The sequence below is a fragment of the Juglans regia genome, chromosome 13 (genome assembly GCF_001411555.2).
Source record: "Juglans regia cultivar Chandler chromosome 13, Walnut 2.0, whole genome shotgun sequence".
NCBI classification, from domain to species: domain Eukaryota; kingdom Viridiplantae; phylum Streptophyta; class Magnoliopsida; order Fagales; family Juglandaceae; genus Juglans; species Juglans regia.
The window spans coordinates 30236819-30256173 of record NC_049913.1 but is presented as its reverse complement, the minus strand read 5'-3'; the positions used below and the strand labels follow the sequence as shown (position 1 = coordinate 30256173).

The 19355-nt window shown below is 35.3% G+C and overlaps 2 protein-coding genes across 2 annotated transcripts; both read left to right on the top strand.

Moving 5' to 3' along the window:
* Positions 1-385: 385 nt before the first annotated feature.
* Positions 386-2089, top strand: LOC108993977. The gene has a single exon (XM_035684380.1). The coding sequence runs from the start codon at positions 386-388 to the stop codon at positions 2087-2089; it is 1704 nt and encodes a 567-aa protein (XP_035540273.1).
* Positions 2090-15043: 12954 nt separating this feature from the next.
* Positions 15044-16132, top strand: LOC108994016. The gene is made up of 3 exons (XM_018969086.2): positions 15044-15165; positions 15291-15349; positions 15654-16132. Exons 1-3 carry the CDS (start codon positions 15108-15110, stop codon positions 15801-15803), a joined length of 267 nt encoding a protein of 88 aa, XP_018824631.1. The 5' UTR covers positions 15044-15107; the 3' UTR covers positions 15804-16132.
* Positions 16133-19355: the final 3223 nt, after the last annotated feature.

The window sequence follows — 19355 nt, the reverse complement described above, 5'->3', positions numbered from 1 at the left end:
TATAAGTGACATTAGTATGAAAGTTAGTAATTAGCAATGAATAATATGGTTGGTTGATGATCAGGCATGTTTTGGGCTCTTGTCTTTCTCACTTACTCATGTACTTGGTCTGCCCCTTCATAGTCGAAGGGGGTCTTTGAGATTATCTCCATGCATATATACTATGCCGAGCATGAAATAAATGGCCACGATTCCCCATTACCCAATGAAATAAGTCAACGTAGTGTCATCATATTAAAAATCAAATATTTCGGCATGGAAATCATAAAGTTTTTTCGTAACTAGTAGATCAATTTTTTTCCTCACATGCTACTTCCCTACATATGTCCCTGTAAAACATGTACATGCGAACTACAAGCTAATTTCTTAATTTCCTATTTTGAAGATGGACAAGAGTTGGATGAATTTGAGTGATAGACTTAAATCAAATCAATATGCTGAAGGGGTTAAGCAGTTCCTTACACAGGCAGAAAACCACGCTATGGGAAGTGGTTGCATTCGGTGTCCATGTCGTATATGTTCTAATAATATTTGGTTACCTATAAGTGAGGTGGAAACCCACTTGTTCATTACAGGGATTAATCCCAACTACACCAACTGGATATTTCATGGGGATAAGGATCCATTCGAAACTGTCAACAATTCTGATGACAGTGTGGAGGTAAGTCATCAAGAAGAATATATTGATGACATGGATGAGATGTTGGGTGACTTTATGGAAAGCACATTCGTTGATGTGGCATCAGGCAATACTACAACTCCTCATGAACACCAAGCCTCTCCGATCCTTGGACCTGCACAAACCTCAGCATATGAGAAACTTTTAAACGATGCCCGACGACCACTATTTGATGGTTGTAAAAACTTTTCACAGCTCTCGTTCATCGTAAAGTTGCTGCACATTAAAACGATCGGGGGTTGGTCAATAAAGTCATTTGACATACTGCTTAAGTTGTTGAGGTCAGCATTTCCTAATGTTGTCTTGCCACACTCATACGAAGAGTCACGATCAATGGAACGGGGTTTGGGGTTCAGTTACTCAAAAATTCATGCATGTCCTAACGACTACATTTTATATTGGAAGCAAAATTCTGAGCTAAATGAGTGCCCTAAATGTAACACATCTAGGTGGATGGAATCAACACACAAAAGTCGCCCAATTCCTCAAAAGGTCTTACGACATTTCCCCTTGAAGCCAAGGTTGCAACGACTATATATGTCATCAAAGACGGCAGCTGACATGAGATGGCATAAAGAGCAACGAGCACATGATGGCATTAATATGCGGCATCCTGCTGATTCAGAGGCTTGGATAACATTTGATGAAGAACATAGGTGGTTTGCTAAGGATGCTCGCAATGTACGACTGGGTCTAGCAAGTGATGGTTTCAACCCTTTCAATAATATGGCTAAACCTTACAGTATATGGCCAGTAATCCTCGTTCCGTATAACTTGCCGCCGTGGTTATGCATGAAAGAGGCATTCTTTATGACGTCACTCATTATTCCTGGGCCAAAATCACCGGGGAATGAAATAGATGTGTACTTGCAACCATTGGTAGATGAATTGAGTAATCTTTGGGAAAATGGGGTTGCGACATATGATGCCTTTAGTGAAGAAACATTTATGCTACATGCTGCTCTATTGTGGACAATCAATGACTTTCCTGCATATGGTAACCTCTCTGACTGGTCAACAAAATGGAAATTAGCGTGTCCATCGTGCAATCTAGGCACAGATTCCATGTGGTTGACCTATGGTAGAAAGCATACATATATGGGGCATCGTCGATTCTTACCACTGGAACACACATGGAGGAAAAAAAAAAGCATTTTCAATGGTAAAGAAGATCACCGCACACCTCCAACTTTGTTAACGGGACCAGAGTTACTCGGTCAACTAACTTCTATTGGACATGTGTCATTTGGGAAGTGCTCAAAGAAGCACAAACGCACTCCTGAAGAGTTGAATTGGACAAAAAAGAGCATTTTCTTCAATTTGCCATATTGGTCCACACTTAAGTTTCAACATAATCTAGACGTTATGCATATCGAGAAAAAATTTGCGACAGCATCTTGGGCACGTTGATGAACATTCCTGAAAAAAGTAAAGATAATATCAATACACATCATGACCTCTCCAACTTGGGTATAAGAAAAGAATTACATTTGATACACGATGGTGACCGATGTACAATGCCACATGCCACCTTCGCATTACATGGAGATGAGAGGAAAAGTTTTTGTGAGTGGTTGTCGGCTGTGAAATTTCTTGATGGATTTGCTACCAATATTTCTCGTTGTGTTTTTGTGCGGGATTGCAAAATTTCAGGTTTCAAGAGTCATGATTGTCATATTTTTATGCAAAAACTACTTCCTGTTGCAGTGGGTGGGTATTTAAGAAAGGATATTAGCTTGACCTTGATTGAATTTAGCAACTTCTTCAAAGAATTATGCGCGCGAACACTTGATCGGAACCTATTGAAGCAGCTTGACAATGATATCGTCAACATTCTATGCAAGTTGGAGATGATTTTCCCCCCTTCTTTCTTCGATGTTATGGTCCACCTAGCAGTTCATTTACCTCGTGAGGCTTTGCTTGGAGGCCCAGTTCAATATAGGTGGATGTACCCTTTTGAGAGGTACCTTGGCAAGTTCAAACGGTATGTGAAGAATAAAGCTCGCCCGGAAGGATCAATAGCAGAAGCGTATATTCATATAGAATGCTTAACATTTTGCTCGATGTATCTCCATGACATTGAGACGAGGTTCAATCGGGAAGACCGAAACATTGATGGGTTACCAGACGATGAGGGCCGAGATGGGTTCTCAGTTTTCACGCAGAAATTTCCTCCCTTGGGTATTTCAACTCAACTTCAATTAGATGATAAATTGTTCAAGTCAGCACGCTGGTACATCCTCAACAATTGTACTGAGATTGCAACCTACCTAGAGTATGGCTTAATTCCTTATGTTGTCTGATTACTAATAATGTTTCCTATGAACTCATTATGGCTACCTGAGAATAGCTTTTATCAGCTATTATTGCTAGGAACAAATAGCATAATAATAGTTCTTTCTTTCTCTATGTAGTGAGCACTACAACACATGTAAGGAAAAGCACCCAAATTCTATCGATCAAACTCACTCACAACAGTTTCCAAGATGGTTGAAGAAACGTGTAGGTTATATTGGCATATGAGCAACCCATAAACTAATGAATCGTTTTATTTAGCCAACATAGTAATATGTTGGTTTGTTGTTTACTTGGCTTGCCAGGTTCAAGAGCAGCGTAGAATGGACCCTAGTGCTATCTCTGCTGACCTATATGCTATAGCATGCGGTCCTGATCCATGTGTTGCATCATATGCTGCTTGCGTAATAAACGGCAAAAGGTTCCACATAAAGGAGTGATCACAAAGTCGTCGAACTCAAAATTGCGATGTGTTGGTAACTGGTGAACATCAGTCTAGCAATGTAAACTTTTATGACATTCTAACTGATGTTGTAGAGTTACGCTATATGGGATGGCGTCGTGTCTATTTATTCAAATGTGAGTGATTTAACGTTGGTGATCCTAGAAGAGGAATACATGTGGATAACCATATTATTAGTGTCAATATGGATCGGACTTGGTATGCAAACGAACCTTTTGTATTGGCATGCCAAGTTTCACAGTGTTTTTACATCAAAGATCCAAGGGTGAAAGGTAGTTGGTACGTTGTACAAAAGTATGTAGACAGGAATGTATATGACATTCCACCTAGTCTACTTTCTGTAGAGCATGATCGAGAAACAAGTGACACTGATGCCTATCAAGAGGATGAGTCATCTCACCTTTACACTTCTGTCGAATGTGCTGATGTTGGTGTTGCAACTCCACTACATAGGAGTGACCTAGAACCATGCCCGATTGATGACTTAGCGGTGATGGAAAACATTAATGAGCAAACTACAGAAATGGCCTTTATAAATGACTATGACCTAGAGAGTTGTTGTGATGGATCAAAGGATACAAATTGCAATGATGAGGATTCTGATGATGAGGATCTATCGATCGATGAAGATTTCTTGTCAGACTAGACCATCTAACATGCCCGATCAATGTAAGGTGATTTTATTACATATCAAAGTTAAGTTTGATTATGTTTTCTATGGGAAATAATATTCTTTTTCTCAAGTATATGCTACTTCCTTCGGCTAGAAGATCACACTCAGGATCTTTAATGTATTGGTTTTGTTATGGCATTCATTCTATTCGCTGCCAAGTATTGTCTAAAAGCATTGTATGTTATTCTTTAGGGTACTAACCAAAGTCGACACCCTTGAGTGGAGGTGTTGCCTAGGATTGAGTAATATTGGTTATATTTCTCAACCTTATAGTATTTTGGGTATGGGTTCAATTCTACTATGTTCTCTAATGTTGTTGCACCTTCTTTCTTTTGTTTCTACAGGTTTTTTTCCAAGTTTTGGCAAGTTGGAGGAAGTTGATGTTAGGTTTAGCATTACTGCAAGAATGATTTGTGGTTCTATTTTGCTTCTACATAGCTTGTGAGAGCAATATATAATCCAAGAATTTGTGGTTCTGATAAAAAAACCACCTTCTAGTTATATAGGCAAGTGGTGCAGAAATCTTTGTGGTTAAGCTCAATTCCCGGATGCATGCCATCATACATTGATTAACCACTTGAATTGGGGCTTGGGGGGAACAATCAATGAGAATTAAGAATAATACACTAATCCCCAGCTTCTTAATTATGTGGCTATCTAAGGGATAGCTTGAGAGTTAATAATTTGAAGCTAAATGAGCAAGTTATTTCTCCATATATTTTAATTACTAATAATCTGGCCATAGACAGCTAAATTATTGGTATGCTAATATCCTGCAATTATAATCAATTAGGAAAAAAAAAATCCCAAATTAATATGGTCTTCGTGCATCTGACTTGGTTCAAGAAATACAATCTTTTTGTGAGAACAAGTTCTGGAACCTGGTTCAAGAATATTTAATTTAATTGAGGTTCTTTCAATTACAAATATCTTCTAATAAAATTTGGGAAAGGTTTAATGTACAGGTATAAATTGGAAATGAGTTAAGATTTGGTAACATTGCACAAAATTAACTCTGATGGAATTAAACTTAGCAATTTATGATGGGCGGGAGATATTGGCGCCCTGGGGGGAAAATAAGGGGTAAAAGTGAAAATTAACCCAGAGAAAAAATCTTTCGACAGCAAAGTACACAAAACAGGAATATATGCAGGCCAGTCACTTTGATTTCGTCATTGATGTGCTTAAGCAAGCTACAGCTGGTTCCTTCAGCCTCTTATCAGAAGTTCCTTCTTCTGAAAATATCTTGGAGATAGCTGTCGTTAAAGGTTCCAACTTTCAGAAGCTAAGGCTCAAGATTATTCTACCAGCCTTGTCAAAGTATAGAATAATCTACTGCCTTCATGATGAACTCGGGTGCTTCTAGATGTTGAAGGCCTAAAGGTATGGACATCCCAACCCTAACTTGTTATCAACATGCAAGCAAAGTTTTCTGGGAGTTTTTTTGTTCAAATTTTAAGTCTCACTACAAGAAACAACCCCTTGTTTTCCACACAAATTCTTTAGCTTCTAAATGCTGAAGGCCTAAAGTTATGGATATCCTTACCCTAACTTGTTATCAACATGCAAGCTAAAGTTTTCTGAGAGTTTTTTGTTCAAATAATAAGTCTTCAGCAACCCTTGTTTTCCACCCAAATTTTGACCTTCACCATACATGAAATGTACATAGATAGATGGATTTTCTAAAGCATTTTCACAGTTTCTTCTGATGTTTGAAAAGGTTGGAACTTGAGTGATCATAACCTTTCAGTGGGAAGCTTGAGAGGTGGAGCAGTTTTTGGTAGCTTTGTATGGATTAGAAGGTTCATGCAAAACTTTCTTATAGTGGAGGTTAGTGGTTGTTGAGGTCCTGGACTACAACTGAGGTAACCTTTCTGATCATAACCTTTCTTAAAGGTTGCCATTACCATAGTTAGGCAGAAAATATTTTCTGCCTAAGACCCAACAACTTGATGATTTCTAGACCAATATGGTGTATCCAAAGAATTTTATACCAATTATATTGAGGATTTTGCATTATAGTTACATATATAGAAGCAGTTGATAATATTTCCAAGTAGTACTATAGGTTTAGACATTTCTTATGGTTATTTGTGGAAAAAAAGTTAACACTACAATATTTATAACATAGAGAAATTATAACATAGCGTGTAATCTTTTGACAGAGATTGGTAATATTATCATAAATAACTTGTATTATCACTGTAAGAGGAAAAGTTAACAAAAGTGGGTTTAATCTATACTTACCAAATTTCTCGATATATCACAATCAACAACTATCAAAAGATGGCTCCACGTGCAAGAGGTAGAGGGAGTGGGCGAGGTGCAGGTAGTAAACATGTTCGGGCTGCCACTATTATACAACCACCACAAGATCCAAAACTTAATTCATGGACCCTTAGAGATGATCACAGTGATACTCTATCGGATGACTCAACGCAGCCACCAGATAGAGTATCGGACACTTGTTTCGACAATCCAATAGTGGCTGAGAATCCACATGTAGTACCAAATAGGAATGACAATGGTAAGTTGGTATACACATAAATACTGATTATAATACTTCTGTTAATTAATTTATAGATCTGGTTATATCTTGTTCTCTCCTTATAACATTGAGTATCCCTCATACAGAAGTAAATGTTGGCTCAATGCATGTGCCCTTAGTGGTGCCCCCAAAGAAACGTGGACGTTGACCCACAAAGTGTACGGAGTTTAATAAGCTGCGTAAGCATGGAAAAATCCCTCTGAAAATAAATGATGGGCACACAGCACCCTGCTGTGAAAATGCAACCATGTTTACCACTAGGGTGACATGGATATTGAAGCATCATGGGGACATGAGTTATGCTCGATGGAGTGATGTCCCCGAGGCTGAGAAAGATGAGCTAATTGATCGCGTGCGGGTAAGCATCGCCCATATTAATTTTCTGGTTTGATAAATGTATCATAATTTCCTAACATTCTACAATCTTAAACATAGGGTGATTTCATATTTGATTGGGATTTGAAGAACCACCAGAAAACTGTTTGGAAACAGCTTCGTGAAAGGTTTAATGCCTTCCATCATCAATTGCACAAGAAATATTTGGAGTATGCAACTCATGAAGAGGCATTGGCCAATAGGTGTAGCTTGGTGGAGCCCTTGGTTTGGGTTAAATTATGTGGCCGATGGGGAAGTGAGGCATTCAAGGTATTGGTCCCATCGTCTAATTGTGATAGACCTATATGTTATTTTGGGTTATTTCTTAGACCTTATTACCGTATAACTTCATTTGCATTGAATGTACAGAAAGTATCAATGCAAAATATAGAGAATAGAAAGAAACTAAAGACTAATCACACTACTGGAAGAAAGTCCTTCGTGAGGATACTAGAAGAGAAGGTATCCTTGTATAATAAATTAATCTGGTTATTTCAACTTACTTTCACCATTAAATGCATATTATCTAACTCAATTCAATGGGCATGCAAGGTCCTGGTACGGAGAACTTGGTGGAGTTCTACAAAGAAGTTCGTTGGTCTAAGAAAAAGGGGGAATTTGTGACCTCCACCACAGAAGATCTTTATGTGAATTTTTACTGGAAAATACTATTCTGAACAGTTGGATAGTTTTAGTTATATATAAAAAAAAATAATAGTTTTTGTCATAGTTAGTTCTGATTTGAATTGTCCAACATGTCTCTATACTAAGTTGCTCACTTTGTTTGTGCAGAAACAAATGGTTGGAAAGCTATCTGATTTAGAACCCGAGGTCCGAACTGCAGAGGCAGCAGTTGGGGTGTTTAGGGATGTACTAGATCATAGATCGGGGTACGCACGAGGTCTTGGAGAGATGATAATACCGGAGTGCCCAAAAGTTGTTGACCGTGAAAACCATAAACATTTGGTTGAAGATGTTGAAAAACATCAAAAAGAGGCTGAGCAGTACAAGACTAAGCTTGACGAATTGAGGGGAGATGTGAGAACCCTGTTGGAGAGACAAGTGGAGTATGACAAGTTTATGAACTCCTATATCTCTGAGAGGCAGTCCCAGGGAAGTCTAGTGAGGGAGACTCTCCCTGATGCTTAGGACACTAGGTTGAGAGATAGAAGTTTTTTGTATTTTGCTGGTTTTGAGATTGATATGCTAGCAAGGTTTATTGGAAGATTTTGTTTTTGTGCAGAGTAATGGGTACTGGCTTTTGCAGGCAATGGGAATTAGTTTTTGGCTTTTGTTATAAGCCATGTTTATTTTTTGGAGGATCTGGGCTGATGCAAGACACTGTGAGTTTAAAGTGGTTTGCTTCTCATCAGTAGCTACATATTACGTAAGTAAAGCCATAGTTTGGATGTTTATATGTTCATATGTTAAAGTGGTGTGCTGATGTTTTGTTTAAATGGTGGAAAACCATGGATGGAGCTAATGACATGCAGTGGATAGTTCAGAAACTGATTTATGAATTAAACGCGGTAATGTGCCTCACCAGTTATAGTAGTTTGACAGTTTTTAATCTATAATTTTGTGGCTGCTAAACTTCAACATTATTTTTACCTTAATGTTTGTATACATCAGTTGTAGATGCAATATCGATGCCAGCTGTAATCATGGGGAACTTACTCACAGGTAATAAACAAATTCTCAAGCTTATGGCATAACAATAGCTATACAATGGACATTTAATTGTAATGGATATGACAATAAGTGGTCCTGCTATGATATTAGTTGATATTGAGTTTATTGGGTTGGTTGTGTAAATGCATCATGTCCATTATCTGTGTTTACATCATTAAATACACATTCATTCCTAAATCCTTATATAGACAATGCTATTAATCCATAGCAATATCATTTTTGTGTGTGTTGTACAAATATTATGTTTCTTGCATAATCTCTTTGGTCCTTGAGTAATAGCTTGCAGTCATCATGTGTGATTTATGATTGTTGTTGGATTAAACTATTACTACATTATAATTAATATGTATTACTCAACATCCTACAGATTGTAGTTTGGTTTTTGTTGTTTGTTGATGGTCTGAACTTAAGATTAATAGAACCTGGTTTGCATCTTGTAGGGATGACAGGCAGTATCGCTTCACTTGTTTTCATCTGCTACTTGGAATTGAGGGTACCTATCTGATCAAATAGCCCAGCTTATCCTGCTGCCCATAATGTTAATTATGCTAGCATGTCAAGATAGTTTGGATTCTGGGAATGATTCTCTGAATATGATGTACTTAAGTTATAGGGTAATGCAAAATGTATAAGGTGTTACACTCCTAGTTAGCCATTTATATGGGATTATCATAATATATTATCAAATACTATGTGTTTGTTATATATATGTTCCCTTTACATTCTCTGCCTCATTATTTTTCATTTAAGCCGTATATTTGGAAATCCCATGGTTGATGATGGTCACTCTTATTTTAGGCAAGTAGATAATAATATTGTATCATTTTCTGGATTTGCATGGGGTTAAGCAGTGACATATGAAATGTAAAAATACATTTTTTTAAAAAAAAAGCAATAAAATTGAGGACATAATTAATATAGCCTACAAGTATCCTGGTTTTTTCAAACCTCAACAAAAATTGAACATTTCCAATGAACTGTCGCAATAAGGTACAAAATTTTCACACTCTCAACAGTGCAAAAGATTATTTCCAGCAACAACTGTATATCAACGAAAATAAAATGTAATATTTTTTTCCGACAAGACAACATTTTGCAACGGTGCTGTTACGCCACAAATACTTTATTCCAAAGGACTAAACATCACCACAATAAACTATTCCGACGAAAAATGGTTTGATGCAAATAACATATCGATTTTTTCTGGCGCTTTAATGTCGCCAATAAAACTCAATCTCAAAGGCATAAAATCGCCAAAATTAGTTTTTGCCAACAAATTATGTGGTTGCTGTTAAAATGTTTTTGGCGATTTTTTTTTATTTGTGGCGATTATTTGCCGCCAGAAAACTTATTTGCAATGGGGTGAGCAGCTTTCCAACAAGTTTTCCCATCGAATATTTTATCCATTTGCGGCTAAATTCTATCGTGGGAAATAAATTTTTTTGTCGGCGATTTATACAATTCGCCGCTTAAAAGTATTTGCCTCCAGACGTTGGCGTCCACCGCGTAGCGAAAAATTTGGGTGGGCAAAATTTAATTGCGGCGAAAAAAGGGATTTTTGCGACGTTTAAGTGTCGCCACAAAAGGGGCTGTTTCTTGTAGTGAGACCCCAAAAGAAGGGGGGGAGGAGATTCATGAGAAGGAAGTTAAGCAACGTTCATGCGAGCCATTAACACGAACGGGTATCATGAAGGATGGAGGATAGGGTTTTGACAGATAACGCAGACAAGGGAAAAGATGAGTAAGCAGAAGAATTGAGAAAAGGCTACGAGGGGAGAGAGAAAAATATTTATAAAGGAGGAGTAACAGTAGAGTACTCCAGGAAACGTGCGAGTGAACTGACAGTAAAATCATTGTGGAAAGATCCCACGATCTGGTGACATGATTAGGTGCAGACACAGAGCCGTTACTTCCTCGAGGCATAAGAGGATGAACTGCCAATCAGAATTGACAATGTGATAAGCAAAATTATTCAGAAATATTAAATTCCCTCCACGCTAACGTGACGAGAATTTGCAGGGTAACTGGAGAAGCATTTTTTACCTCGATAGACGGGCCCAACAATATCAATTAGGGCCCATGCGGGAAGCCCAATAAGTTGGAAGACCAAGGTATGTGCTTGCCACCAAGAAATTGTGCCCTTTAGCAGGATTAATATAGTAACCATCGTTGATAGTTGGAGGCGTCTCCTGCTAATAAAGAAAACAATGATATATCCACCTAAGAATGGTAATTCCTTCATTCTGCATTGAAATCTCATGATTTGATAATTGAAGCCCCAAGGTCATGGGAAGAAATCGAGCTGTTAACCAATCCTTAGCAGTGGGAATTCACATCTATATAAAGAGCTAGCTATAGTGATCCAAGGTAAGATTCTCTTGAAATCTCTCATCATAGATAAATACGCTTATATTTCTAACATAAGCATCGAATGTGCATCAAACACACCGAACCACTATTTATTTGTCGCAGATTGACGGAGTCGGTCGACAGGCAATGAAACACGTCCTTAACACTCACCCCTGATGATCACACCAATTGCCCAAGAAAAAACTCTCCACCCACCCCTTTCACCCAAAACACTATAGCCAAAACTAAATGGACAAAAAATAGTACATGGATAAAATATAGATTCCATATTGCTACAAATGGAAGATGTATTTCCACAACGGTTTGACAAAGAGGCTCTAATACCAACTATTGAATTTGGAGAATCTGAATGTTTCAAGATCACATACCAAACCGTTGTAGAAATTTGGTAGAAAGAGCGTATTTGTAGCCATTGGAGGAAAGAGCGTAGCGATCCGATCTTTTACGTCCTATATTTACTCCATAAAAAAACTCATTGTGATGGGATACATAGAGTCAACAATATATAAATCTAGAGTGGAGACCATAACCATATATATGATGTGAAGACCATAACCATATATATAGTGCTTGAATTTCAATTTTGTTCATCATATAATAATAAAAGTACTTGAGTCCTTATATATGAATTGAACTCGAATCACTTTAATGCTCATAATCAAACTAAAATTATAGACTTTTAAAGATATTGTGTCAACATGAGTTCAGTTATGTTACTTTATTAATCACAGCTAATGGATCTTATAGATGTTATCTAAATTTTATATTTGAAAACTGTACAATATATAATTTATGATCTATATAGACCAATTAGGTAAAATATTTATAACAAGTTCTGTTCATAAAATTTAACTAAAACAGAAGAAGCAGCCGAGGGTGGGAAAAGTGGGTTGTGAACAAGATAATTAGTTTCCTGCAAAAAGACAAATGAAGTACGTACTAAGGCTACCTAGGTGTGTTGTTCCCCGAAAAGCCACCTTGATATATATATATATATATATATATATATATATATATATATATATATATTGGCCGTCGTAAGCTTTTTTAACTTTTTTTTAATTTTGGAGAAAATTAAGGGAAGAAAATGGCAATGGCATGCACAGTTAGTACTGTACATTTTAGTTTGAAAGTGTTAGGGAGAAAGTGGTGTGACGCTTTATGATATGACAGCCATGCATGCACCTTACATGTGTAGCAAACCAGTGGAGTTGGATCATATGTTTTTTTGCTGTGGGAAATGCTATATGTCGTTTGAATTTGTTCTCTACAGTTTATATATTTAATTTTTTTTAATTTTTTTATTTAATAATTAAGAAAAATGAATTTTAATATATTAATATAAAAAAATATTTTAATATATTAAAAAAATAAAAAATAAAAAAATTTGTACTACACATCCGACAGTCATTGCTGGAGCCTATCACTAGATTCACTACTCATTTTATTTTTGCTATATTTGTTGTACGTTTTCCCTCCTCCCTTAATTCCCAATTCCTGAAATGCTGCTAGCTGATCTAACTATCACTCTTTGTACTGTAGCTTCATTTCTTGTTGATTCGTCCCTTCGTCTACAGTGAAAAATCTGAACAACAACAAAAAACAGGAATGATTGGTCAGATCCAGAGAGGGAAGTGATCAGAAAACTAAAAATGATATCAATATTGCAGTAAGCTTCCTAAATGAACAGCTCCCACCACTCTGATCAACAGTCTTTTAGTGACTTTAAAAATGCTGCTATCGATCTCAGTGCACTTATCCTCTGACTCCTTTCGACAACAACGTTGCCAAAAAACGAGGATTATTTTTAGTAATAAATTAGTTTATTATTCGTACAATATATGTATATATATATATTATAATATTTTATACTGACCGATAAGTGTACTTAGCTGATATATATCATATGAGATTCTATGATCGATGTTCGAGAAGGAGACACTTTAATTTTGGTTGGGTTTGATAGAAGTTCATTTGGGATGAGATATTATTTTAAATAATAATTAAATAAAATATTATTAGATATAATTTTTTAATATTATTTTTATTTTAATATTTAAAAAAATTAAATTATTTATTATATTTTTATATGAGAATTTAAGATAGTTATAATTATAAAATAAGTAAATTTGTGTATCTAAACTCAACCTTACTCTTTACGACGATTTTAAAGAGATTTTTGTTTTAATTAACAAAAATGATAGAAATGCAGATAAAAATGCACCGATCGACATTGCAAAATAAAGCAAAAAAAGTTAACAAAATTTTGCCTTCTCTGACTCATGATGTATGTGCATTTTCGTTCGTGTTTGTAGCATTACTCTTTAATTAAGATACATGTATTTAAAGAAAATTAATGGTGTTGGCCAGGAGTTTAAAGTGTTGAGTTCATGCATGGATGTCCCCCCTTTGGCTAGCTAGTGCTAGCTAATGACACACTATAATGGTTCCCAACACTCAATCCTCCTAATGCTTTTGTATTTGATTTCGTCTGTAGCCCACTGATCTCTTCATGTTTGTCTCCATCTATTGACTTAGAAAGTGATAAAAGCCGAAAGATGATCATGATGAGGGCCAAAAGCTAGCACCACACAATATTAATTGAAGTGCTGTTTTGTACCACGGAGCTCTTCAGAAAGATCATATGCTTTATTAAAGTAGTACTGTACGTTATTTAATTTATATAGAAATTGGAAAAAAATAATTATATATATTATTTTTCCTAGGTAGTGGTAATTCATATTCAAAATAATTAAAAAAAATTCTTATCAATCATTAATATTTATCATCCTACACAATAAAAAATACTCTCTTACCCTATAAAAAAACTATAAATATAAGATGTGAGAATAAATAGTATTGATACATAATATTCCTCAAAAAATTAATGCCTCAGCATTAATACCTCATACATATCTATTAATTAATACACAAAATATTTTTCAAAACATCATGAAGCTTTATTAATCATCTCTCTCTCTGTGCAGTGGTACTGATGATCAACATCATCTGCTACTATTATTAAATGAGAATTAATTAATCACAACATTATGTACATGAGTTTAAAAGGAGTTTTGCATGCATGCTTCTATTGAGTCAAGTATAAAATTAAAATAATTTCAAAGATCATGTCATAAATATTAGAGAATTTAGAATTTTAAAATTTCGAATAGTTTGTTGTCTTTTCTGCGATATATATCGCCCTTAAGCATTAAAAATTTATTTTGATCCAGTATATATTAAAGTATCCAAGTTGATCACAAGACCATAAGTAATTAATGAGCTAGAGTTCTATATATATTATATATATATATATATATGAGAAATGATACTTACAATCGTGAATGGGCAAGCGTCGTACAGTCGTTTTGAAAAAAGTAAATAAATATGAGATTCACATGAAAAAAAAATTAATTTTTTATAAGTAGATCCTACTTTTTTTCAAAGAGACTGCACAGTATTTATGCATTTTATGATTATATATAACATTACTCTATATATATATATATATATATATATATGCATGAGATGCATCTAGCTAGCTAGGAGGGTACTGGAGATCGATCAGAAAAGAAAAGAAGATTGTACTATAGATATGTATGTACGTGTGTATGCAAGTAAATTAAAGGCGGCAAATACCCACAAAAAGCCAAGCTGAAACTGGTGTTAGAATTTAAGCCATGCAAGGAATTCATGTGTACGTACAGTGTCCACATGCATACAAACTCTTCTTTTTTATATACAAAAAATGAAATAGTGCAGTTGACTTTAGGGTTGTGGCCAAGATCAATATTAATGCATCCCATCATCATGATGCTGTTGCTATTCGGTGGGGGTTGCACAATGACAATAACACCTCTCTTTCTCTCTCCGTGATGCCACATTTTCTGTCCACCCAGCAGCAAGCATAAAAGCAGACCCTCCCCTCCCACAGTCTTCCCCGCTTAAGCCAGTGCTCACCTTCTTTGTCTCAAAAGCTTAACCAGAAGATCAAGAAGAAGATCGGCTAGCCATGGCTCTTAAAATCAAGACTCTTGTTCTTCTTCTCCTCATACTCATTCCCTTATCTGGTGAGAATTAAAGTTCTCAATACACATATTTACAAATGATAGATCCCTTGCTCTTTCCAATTTATTCTATTTTTATTTTTATTTTTTTACTTGAGAAGTTTCACGAATGCTCACATTTCTTGCAGGCCGTATGGTTGAAGGCTTCAAGGATCGCATGAATCCCAATCATCACTCACTTTACAAGGTACATAGCCCCATGATCTAGTTAATTTTAAAATATATATATATATATGTATGTATGTATACATAGGAGGCTAGATATGAAGATGATCGACTTCTTGTTTAACGTCGTTTATATTGTAATATTGCTGATCATGCACAAATAATGCAATAATTTATGGTTACGTTACTTTTTATATATTACTGATTTTATTATCATCCTATATATATGTGGTTTGGAAGGTAACATATATATATGATATATATATATATATATTTATATATACTAATTCTTTTTTGCTAATAATAAATGATATTTGTTTGTAAAGGATGGTAATCGAATGATCATGAAGTACTACTACCACTCGAGGAAGCTTCAAAAGCTTGATTCGCTGCTGGATTATGATGATGCAGGACCTAATCCCAAGCATGAACCTAATCCTAGGAAGAATAGACCTGGAGGTAGCAGGAACCCTTAACTACATTAATTCCGGGACCTTTACTCTATATTATCATATATATATATATATATATATATATATATATATATAATAGACCATTCCTAGTCTGGGAAGATTGAGGCTGCGATGATCATATGTACGTGTGTGTGTTGAGAAGCAATATCCTAGCTAATTATTATGAGATGTATAACCCTAGTTGTGGGTATAGTAAGAGAGCCTATATATATATGTTATCAGATCATGTTTCCTTTCCTGTGTAAGCAGTTCGATCTGCTGCTGTTGCTTGCATGTCCTGGATATCTATGATGATCTATATTTACATATGAAGTATGAATAAAATTATCAGTTTCTGCTACTGCTAATTTGAATATTTGATACCAGAAAGATTAATAAATAGAAGATCCTCTCGTACGATCGAGCAGATATAAGCCAATACAGAAACACGGGTATAAATTATATTAATTCATTCGCTTGGATCCAAAACAATGCAGACGTTTACTGGTTGACCAATCTTTGAAGAGTACTGAATTTACTGAACCAGCTGCTGAGCTGCAAGCAAATTAAAGGCCATGCTGATCATCAATAGATCATGATCTTTTAATACGCTTAATTTCCCAGAAAATGCTCTAAAGCAGCTGTAGTACATGCAGTAGAACCGACCAGGATTAAAAACGTGTGGCTGGAGATTTTGTAACTAAAATACTATATGCAAGGTCAAGATATGATTACATGACGAAAAGGCATATACAATGCTCTTCCATTTCTTCTTCTTTTTCTTCTTCTTATGTTTTTTTTCTTTCCATATTTCTTCTGTTTTTTCTCGGGGGTGGTCAAGGTCCACATGATGAATCTTTCAAATTGTGAACTTAATTTGCCTAAATATGCTGTAACAGCAAAAAGATCAGAAGACTCACTCATGTATGTGCATGGTTGTTGGCACTTTCTGGACGGAGTAGTACTACTCGATCGTTGTTGTCACTGTCCAAAAATTGCTTTTTGTGCAATGATTTTCATGTCCTCGATCTTGACAAGCCATTTGCTTTTATTTTAATATGGATTTCACCAACATTAAATGCTAAAAAATACATCCTTGATTAGCACCTGATTGTAGTGTCTATACAACGCTGACATCATTAGTGCCCAAGAGATAATGAAGGTGAGGGGCCCAACCAATAAAAGCAATATCCTTTGGCAAGCTAGCTAGCTAGTTCAATCCACTTCATTGAAACCATTTTTTACTGATCTATTCTTCCAATTTGATGGTCAGAATTTACAGCTTGAACCAATATATATACATATATATATATATATGTAAAATTCTCTCTAGCTAATGGTTGTTTCCAACTCATCATGTATACAGACACGAGAAGAATAATATACTAAAATAAAACCACTTCCTAAGACTTTTGCAATTCGAAGACCTTAAATATTGTCTTTATCTGTTATTTTATTTTTATTTTTTTTTAAAATGAGGGCGGAGCCTCTATATAACTTTATTACCCCTCACTTATGACGGACGAAAACATTCTAACAAAACAACCAATCCTACCAACAGAGAAATAAAACTATCCCCCACCAAAAACTATATATACACTTTCAGAAATTATATCAATGGCTGTTATAAGCACCAAATTTCTCATGAAATAGCTGTGTGAGACTGATCATTTGATCATTAGAGGCTAGTAGTGCTCTTGATCAGTACTGCCGACTAATTCCTTTTTCTTTCCACCCTTAATTCTTCTTCTCCTATTCATGATTGTGTATTGGAATTAAGAAATTCATAATCTGGTACCATTCAACTTCACCATTAATACAGTACTAAGGCTGACGATAGCAAATTATGCTTAATAGAAACCTCCATCGATCTTTACCAGCTTGGAGTACTCCTCATGTTTTTGATCAACTTTGTAGTACTTATATATAAGTCAATGCAAAATCATGGATGGAACTTTCGTGAATTTTTCTTCATGATAGTGATGACTAAATATTGTACGTATGCATCTCATATGTGTGTGTGTGTGTGTGTGTGTGTATATATATATATATGTAATTAATTGCCTTAAAAATTTGAGCGGACAGCTTTCTGACATTTTTTATTTTTTAACTTCTGCTTGATTAATATGAATTCTCAGAGAAAGTGTATTATTTGATCTTCTGCTAAAATCCAAGTTCTCCTTCCACTAATTCATGACTCTCTACCAAGTGATCTCTCTTTTTTTGCTTTGTCTTTTCTTTTCCTTTAGTGAAATTATCATGTTCTGTTGTCATTTGGTCAACACTGGTTGGTTCAACTTATCTTGATTTTAGATGGAATAAGGAAATACCATCTTGTATTAATCTTTTGCGTAGACAAGACATGCATGGTGCTAGTTCTTCTGGTTGGCAACATCGATCGGTGTCAAACAGTTAAGACTTTAATAACAAAATCAATCTTTATATATAATATAGACTAAGTACTGTTGTTTCCCTATGCTCGATTCAATTATTAATAGTACATGGAATCTGGGCATAATCCTTCTATATATAGTACGTACTGACCTAGTTAAAGTAAAACAATCATATGATCAATGCATGAACTTGATCGATGGTGTTGGAAAGCTAATTCAAAATGCTAAAATTTTGTATTTCATAAAAATTTTACAATAATAAAACAGACCTCAGTGAAAAGTCAGAAAATTTGGACTGTAACAAGCTCGATCGGTAGGGGTTGGCCGGCAATATATGACATAATCAGTGAGTCCAATACGAACACAACATATAATAAGCGGATTTGGGTTTTATATATATGGATTTGGCTAGATAAAACGGATTGACTCGATAAGATATGATTAATAAACTGGTCAATTGCAAAAATCCATATAACACGAATAAATTCTATTTTCGAATTCTATAAGTATATAGTTTTATATGTCTTTATTGTTGTTGAGATGTAATATTCAAAACCTTAGTTATTGACTTCTATATTCGAAGAGATTAGCTGCGTTTGGATGTTGAAAGCAGCTGAGTGCATTTCACTTTTAAGCTGCTTTGGACATCCAAACACACAAATTAGTGCAGTTCAACTTGAACTCGTTGACTGGACCCCACGTAAATAGCGCCGGCAACTACCAAAAGGGACTTTATGGTTCCCCAGACATAAGTTGACAATTGACATCAGTGCATTTCAAGTGCATTACTCATTGACATGTGTTGTTGGACTCCACAACTCAAACTCACAGTATGACATTTGTTCCTTAATGCTTGCGCCAGAATGAAGTGTAGAAAACTCTTTTTTTTTTTTTTTTTGCAGGTTTGGCGCACTGTGGGGAGACAATAATGTCAGTAAACAGTAGATATTTATGGTGGGTCCCAATAATTTTACAACTTCCCATTAATATTTCTAAACTCATCCTAACATCCAAATACATTTTAAACTCATCTTAAGTGGGTTTCACAAAACTCACTCAATCATCTCAACTCACTACTATTCATAAAGAACTCAGATCAACTCAGCTAAGCTCAACATCCAAACGTAGCCTTTCTTAAGATGAAAAAAGAAAATTTTATGCTTAGCTCAATGATATGTTTTAA

Excerpts from the sequence above, each read along its gene's own strand:
- LOC108994016 (XM_018969086.2), top strand. The coding sequence starts at position 15,108 with ATGGCTCTTAAAATCAAGACTCTTGTTCTTCTTCTCCTCATACTCATT. Across the intron at positions 15,166-15,290 it reads CATACTCATTCCCTTATCTG|GCCGTATGGTTGAAGGCTTC; the intron begins GTGAGAATTAAA and ends CATTTCTTGCAG. Across the intron at positions 15,350-15,653 it reads ATCATCACTCACTTTACAAG|GATGGTAATCGAATGATCAT; the intron begins GTACATAGCCCC and ends TTGTTTGTAAAG.
- LOC108993977 (XM_035684380.1), top strand. The coding sequence starts at position 386 with ATGGACAAGAGTTGGATGAATTTGAGTGATAGACTTAAATCAAATCAA.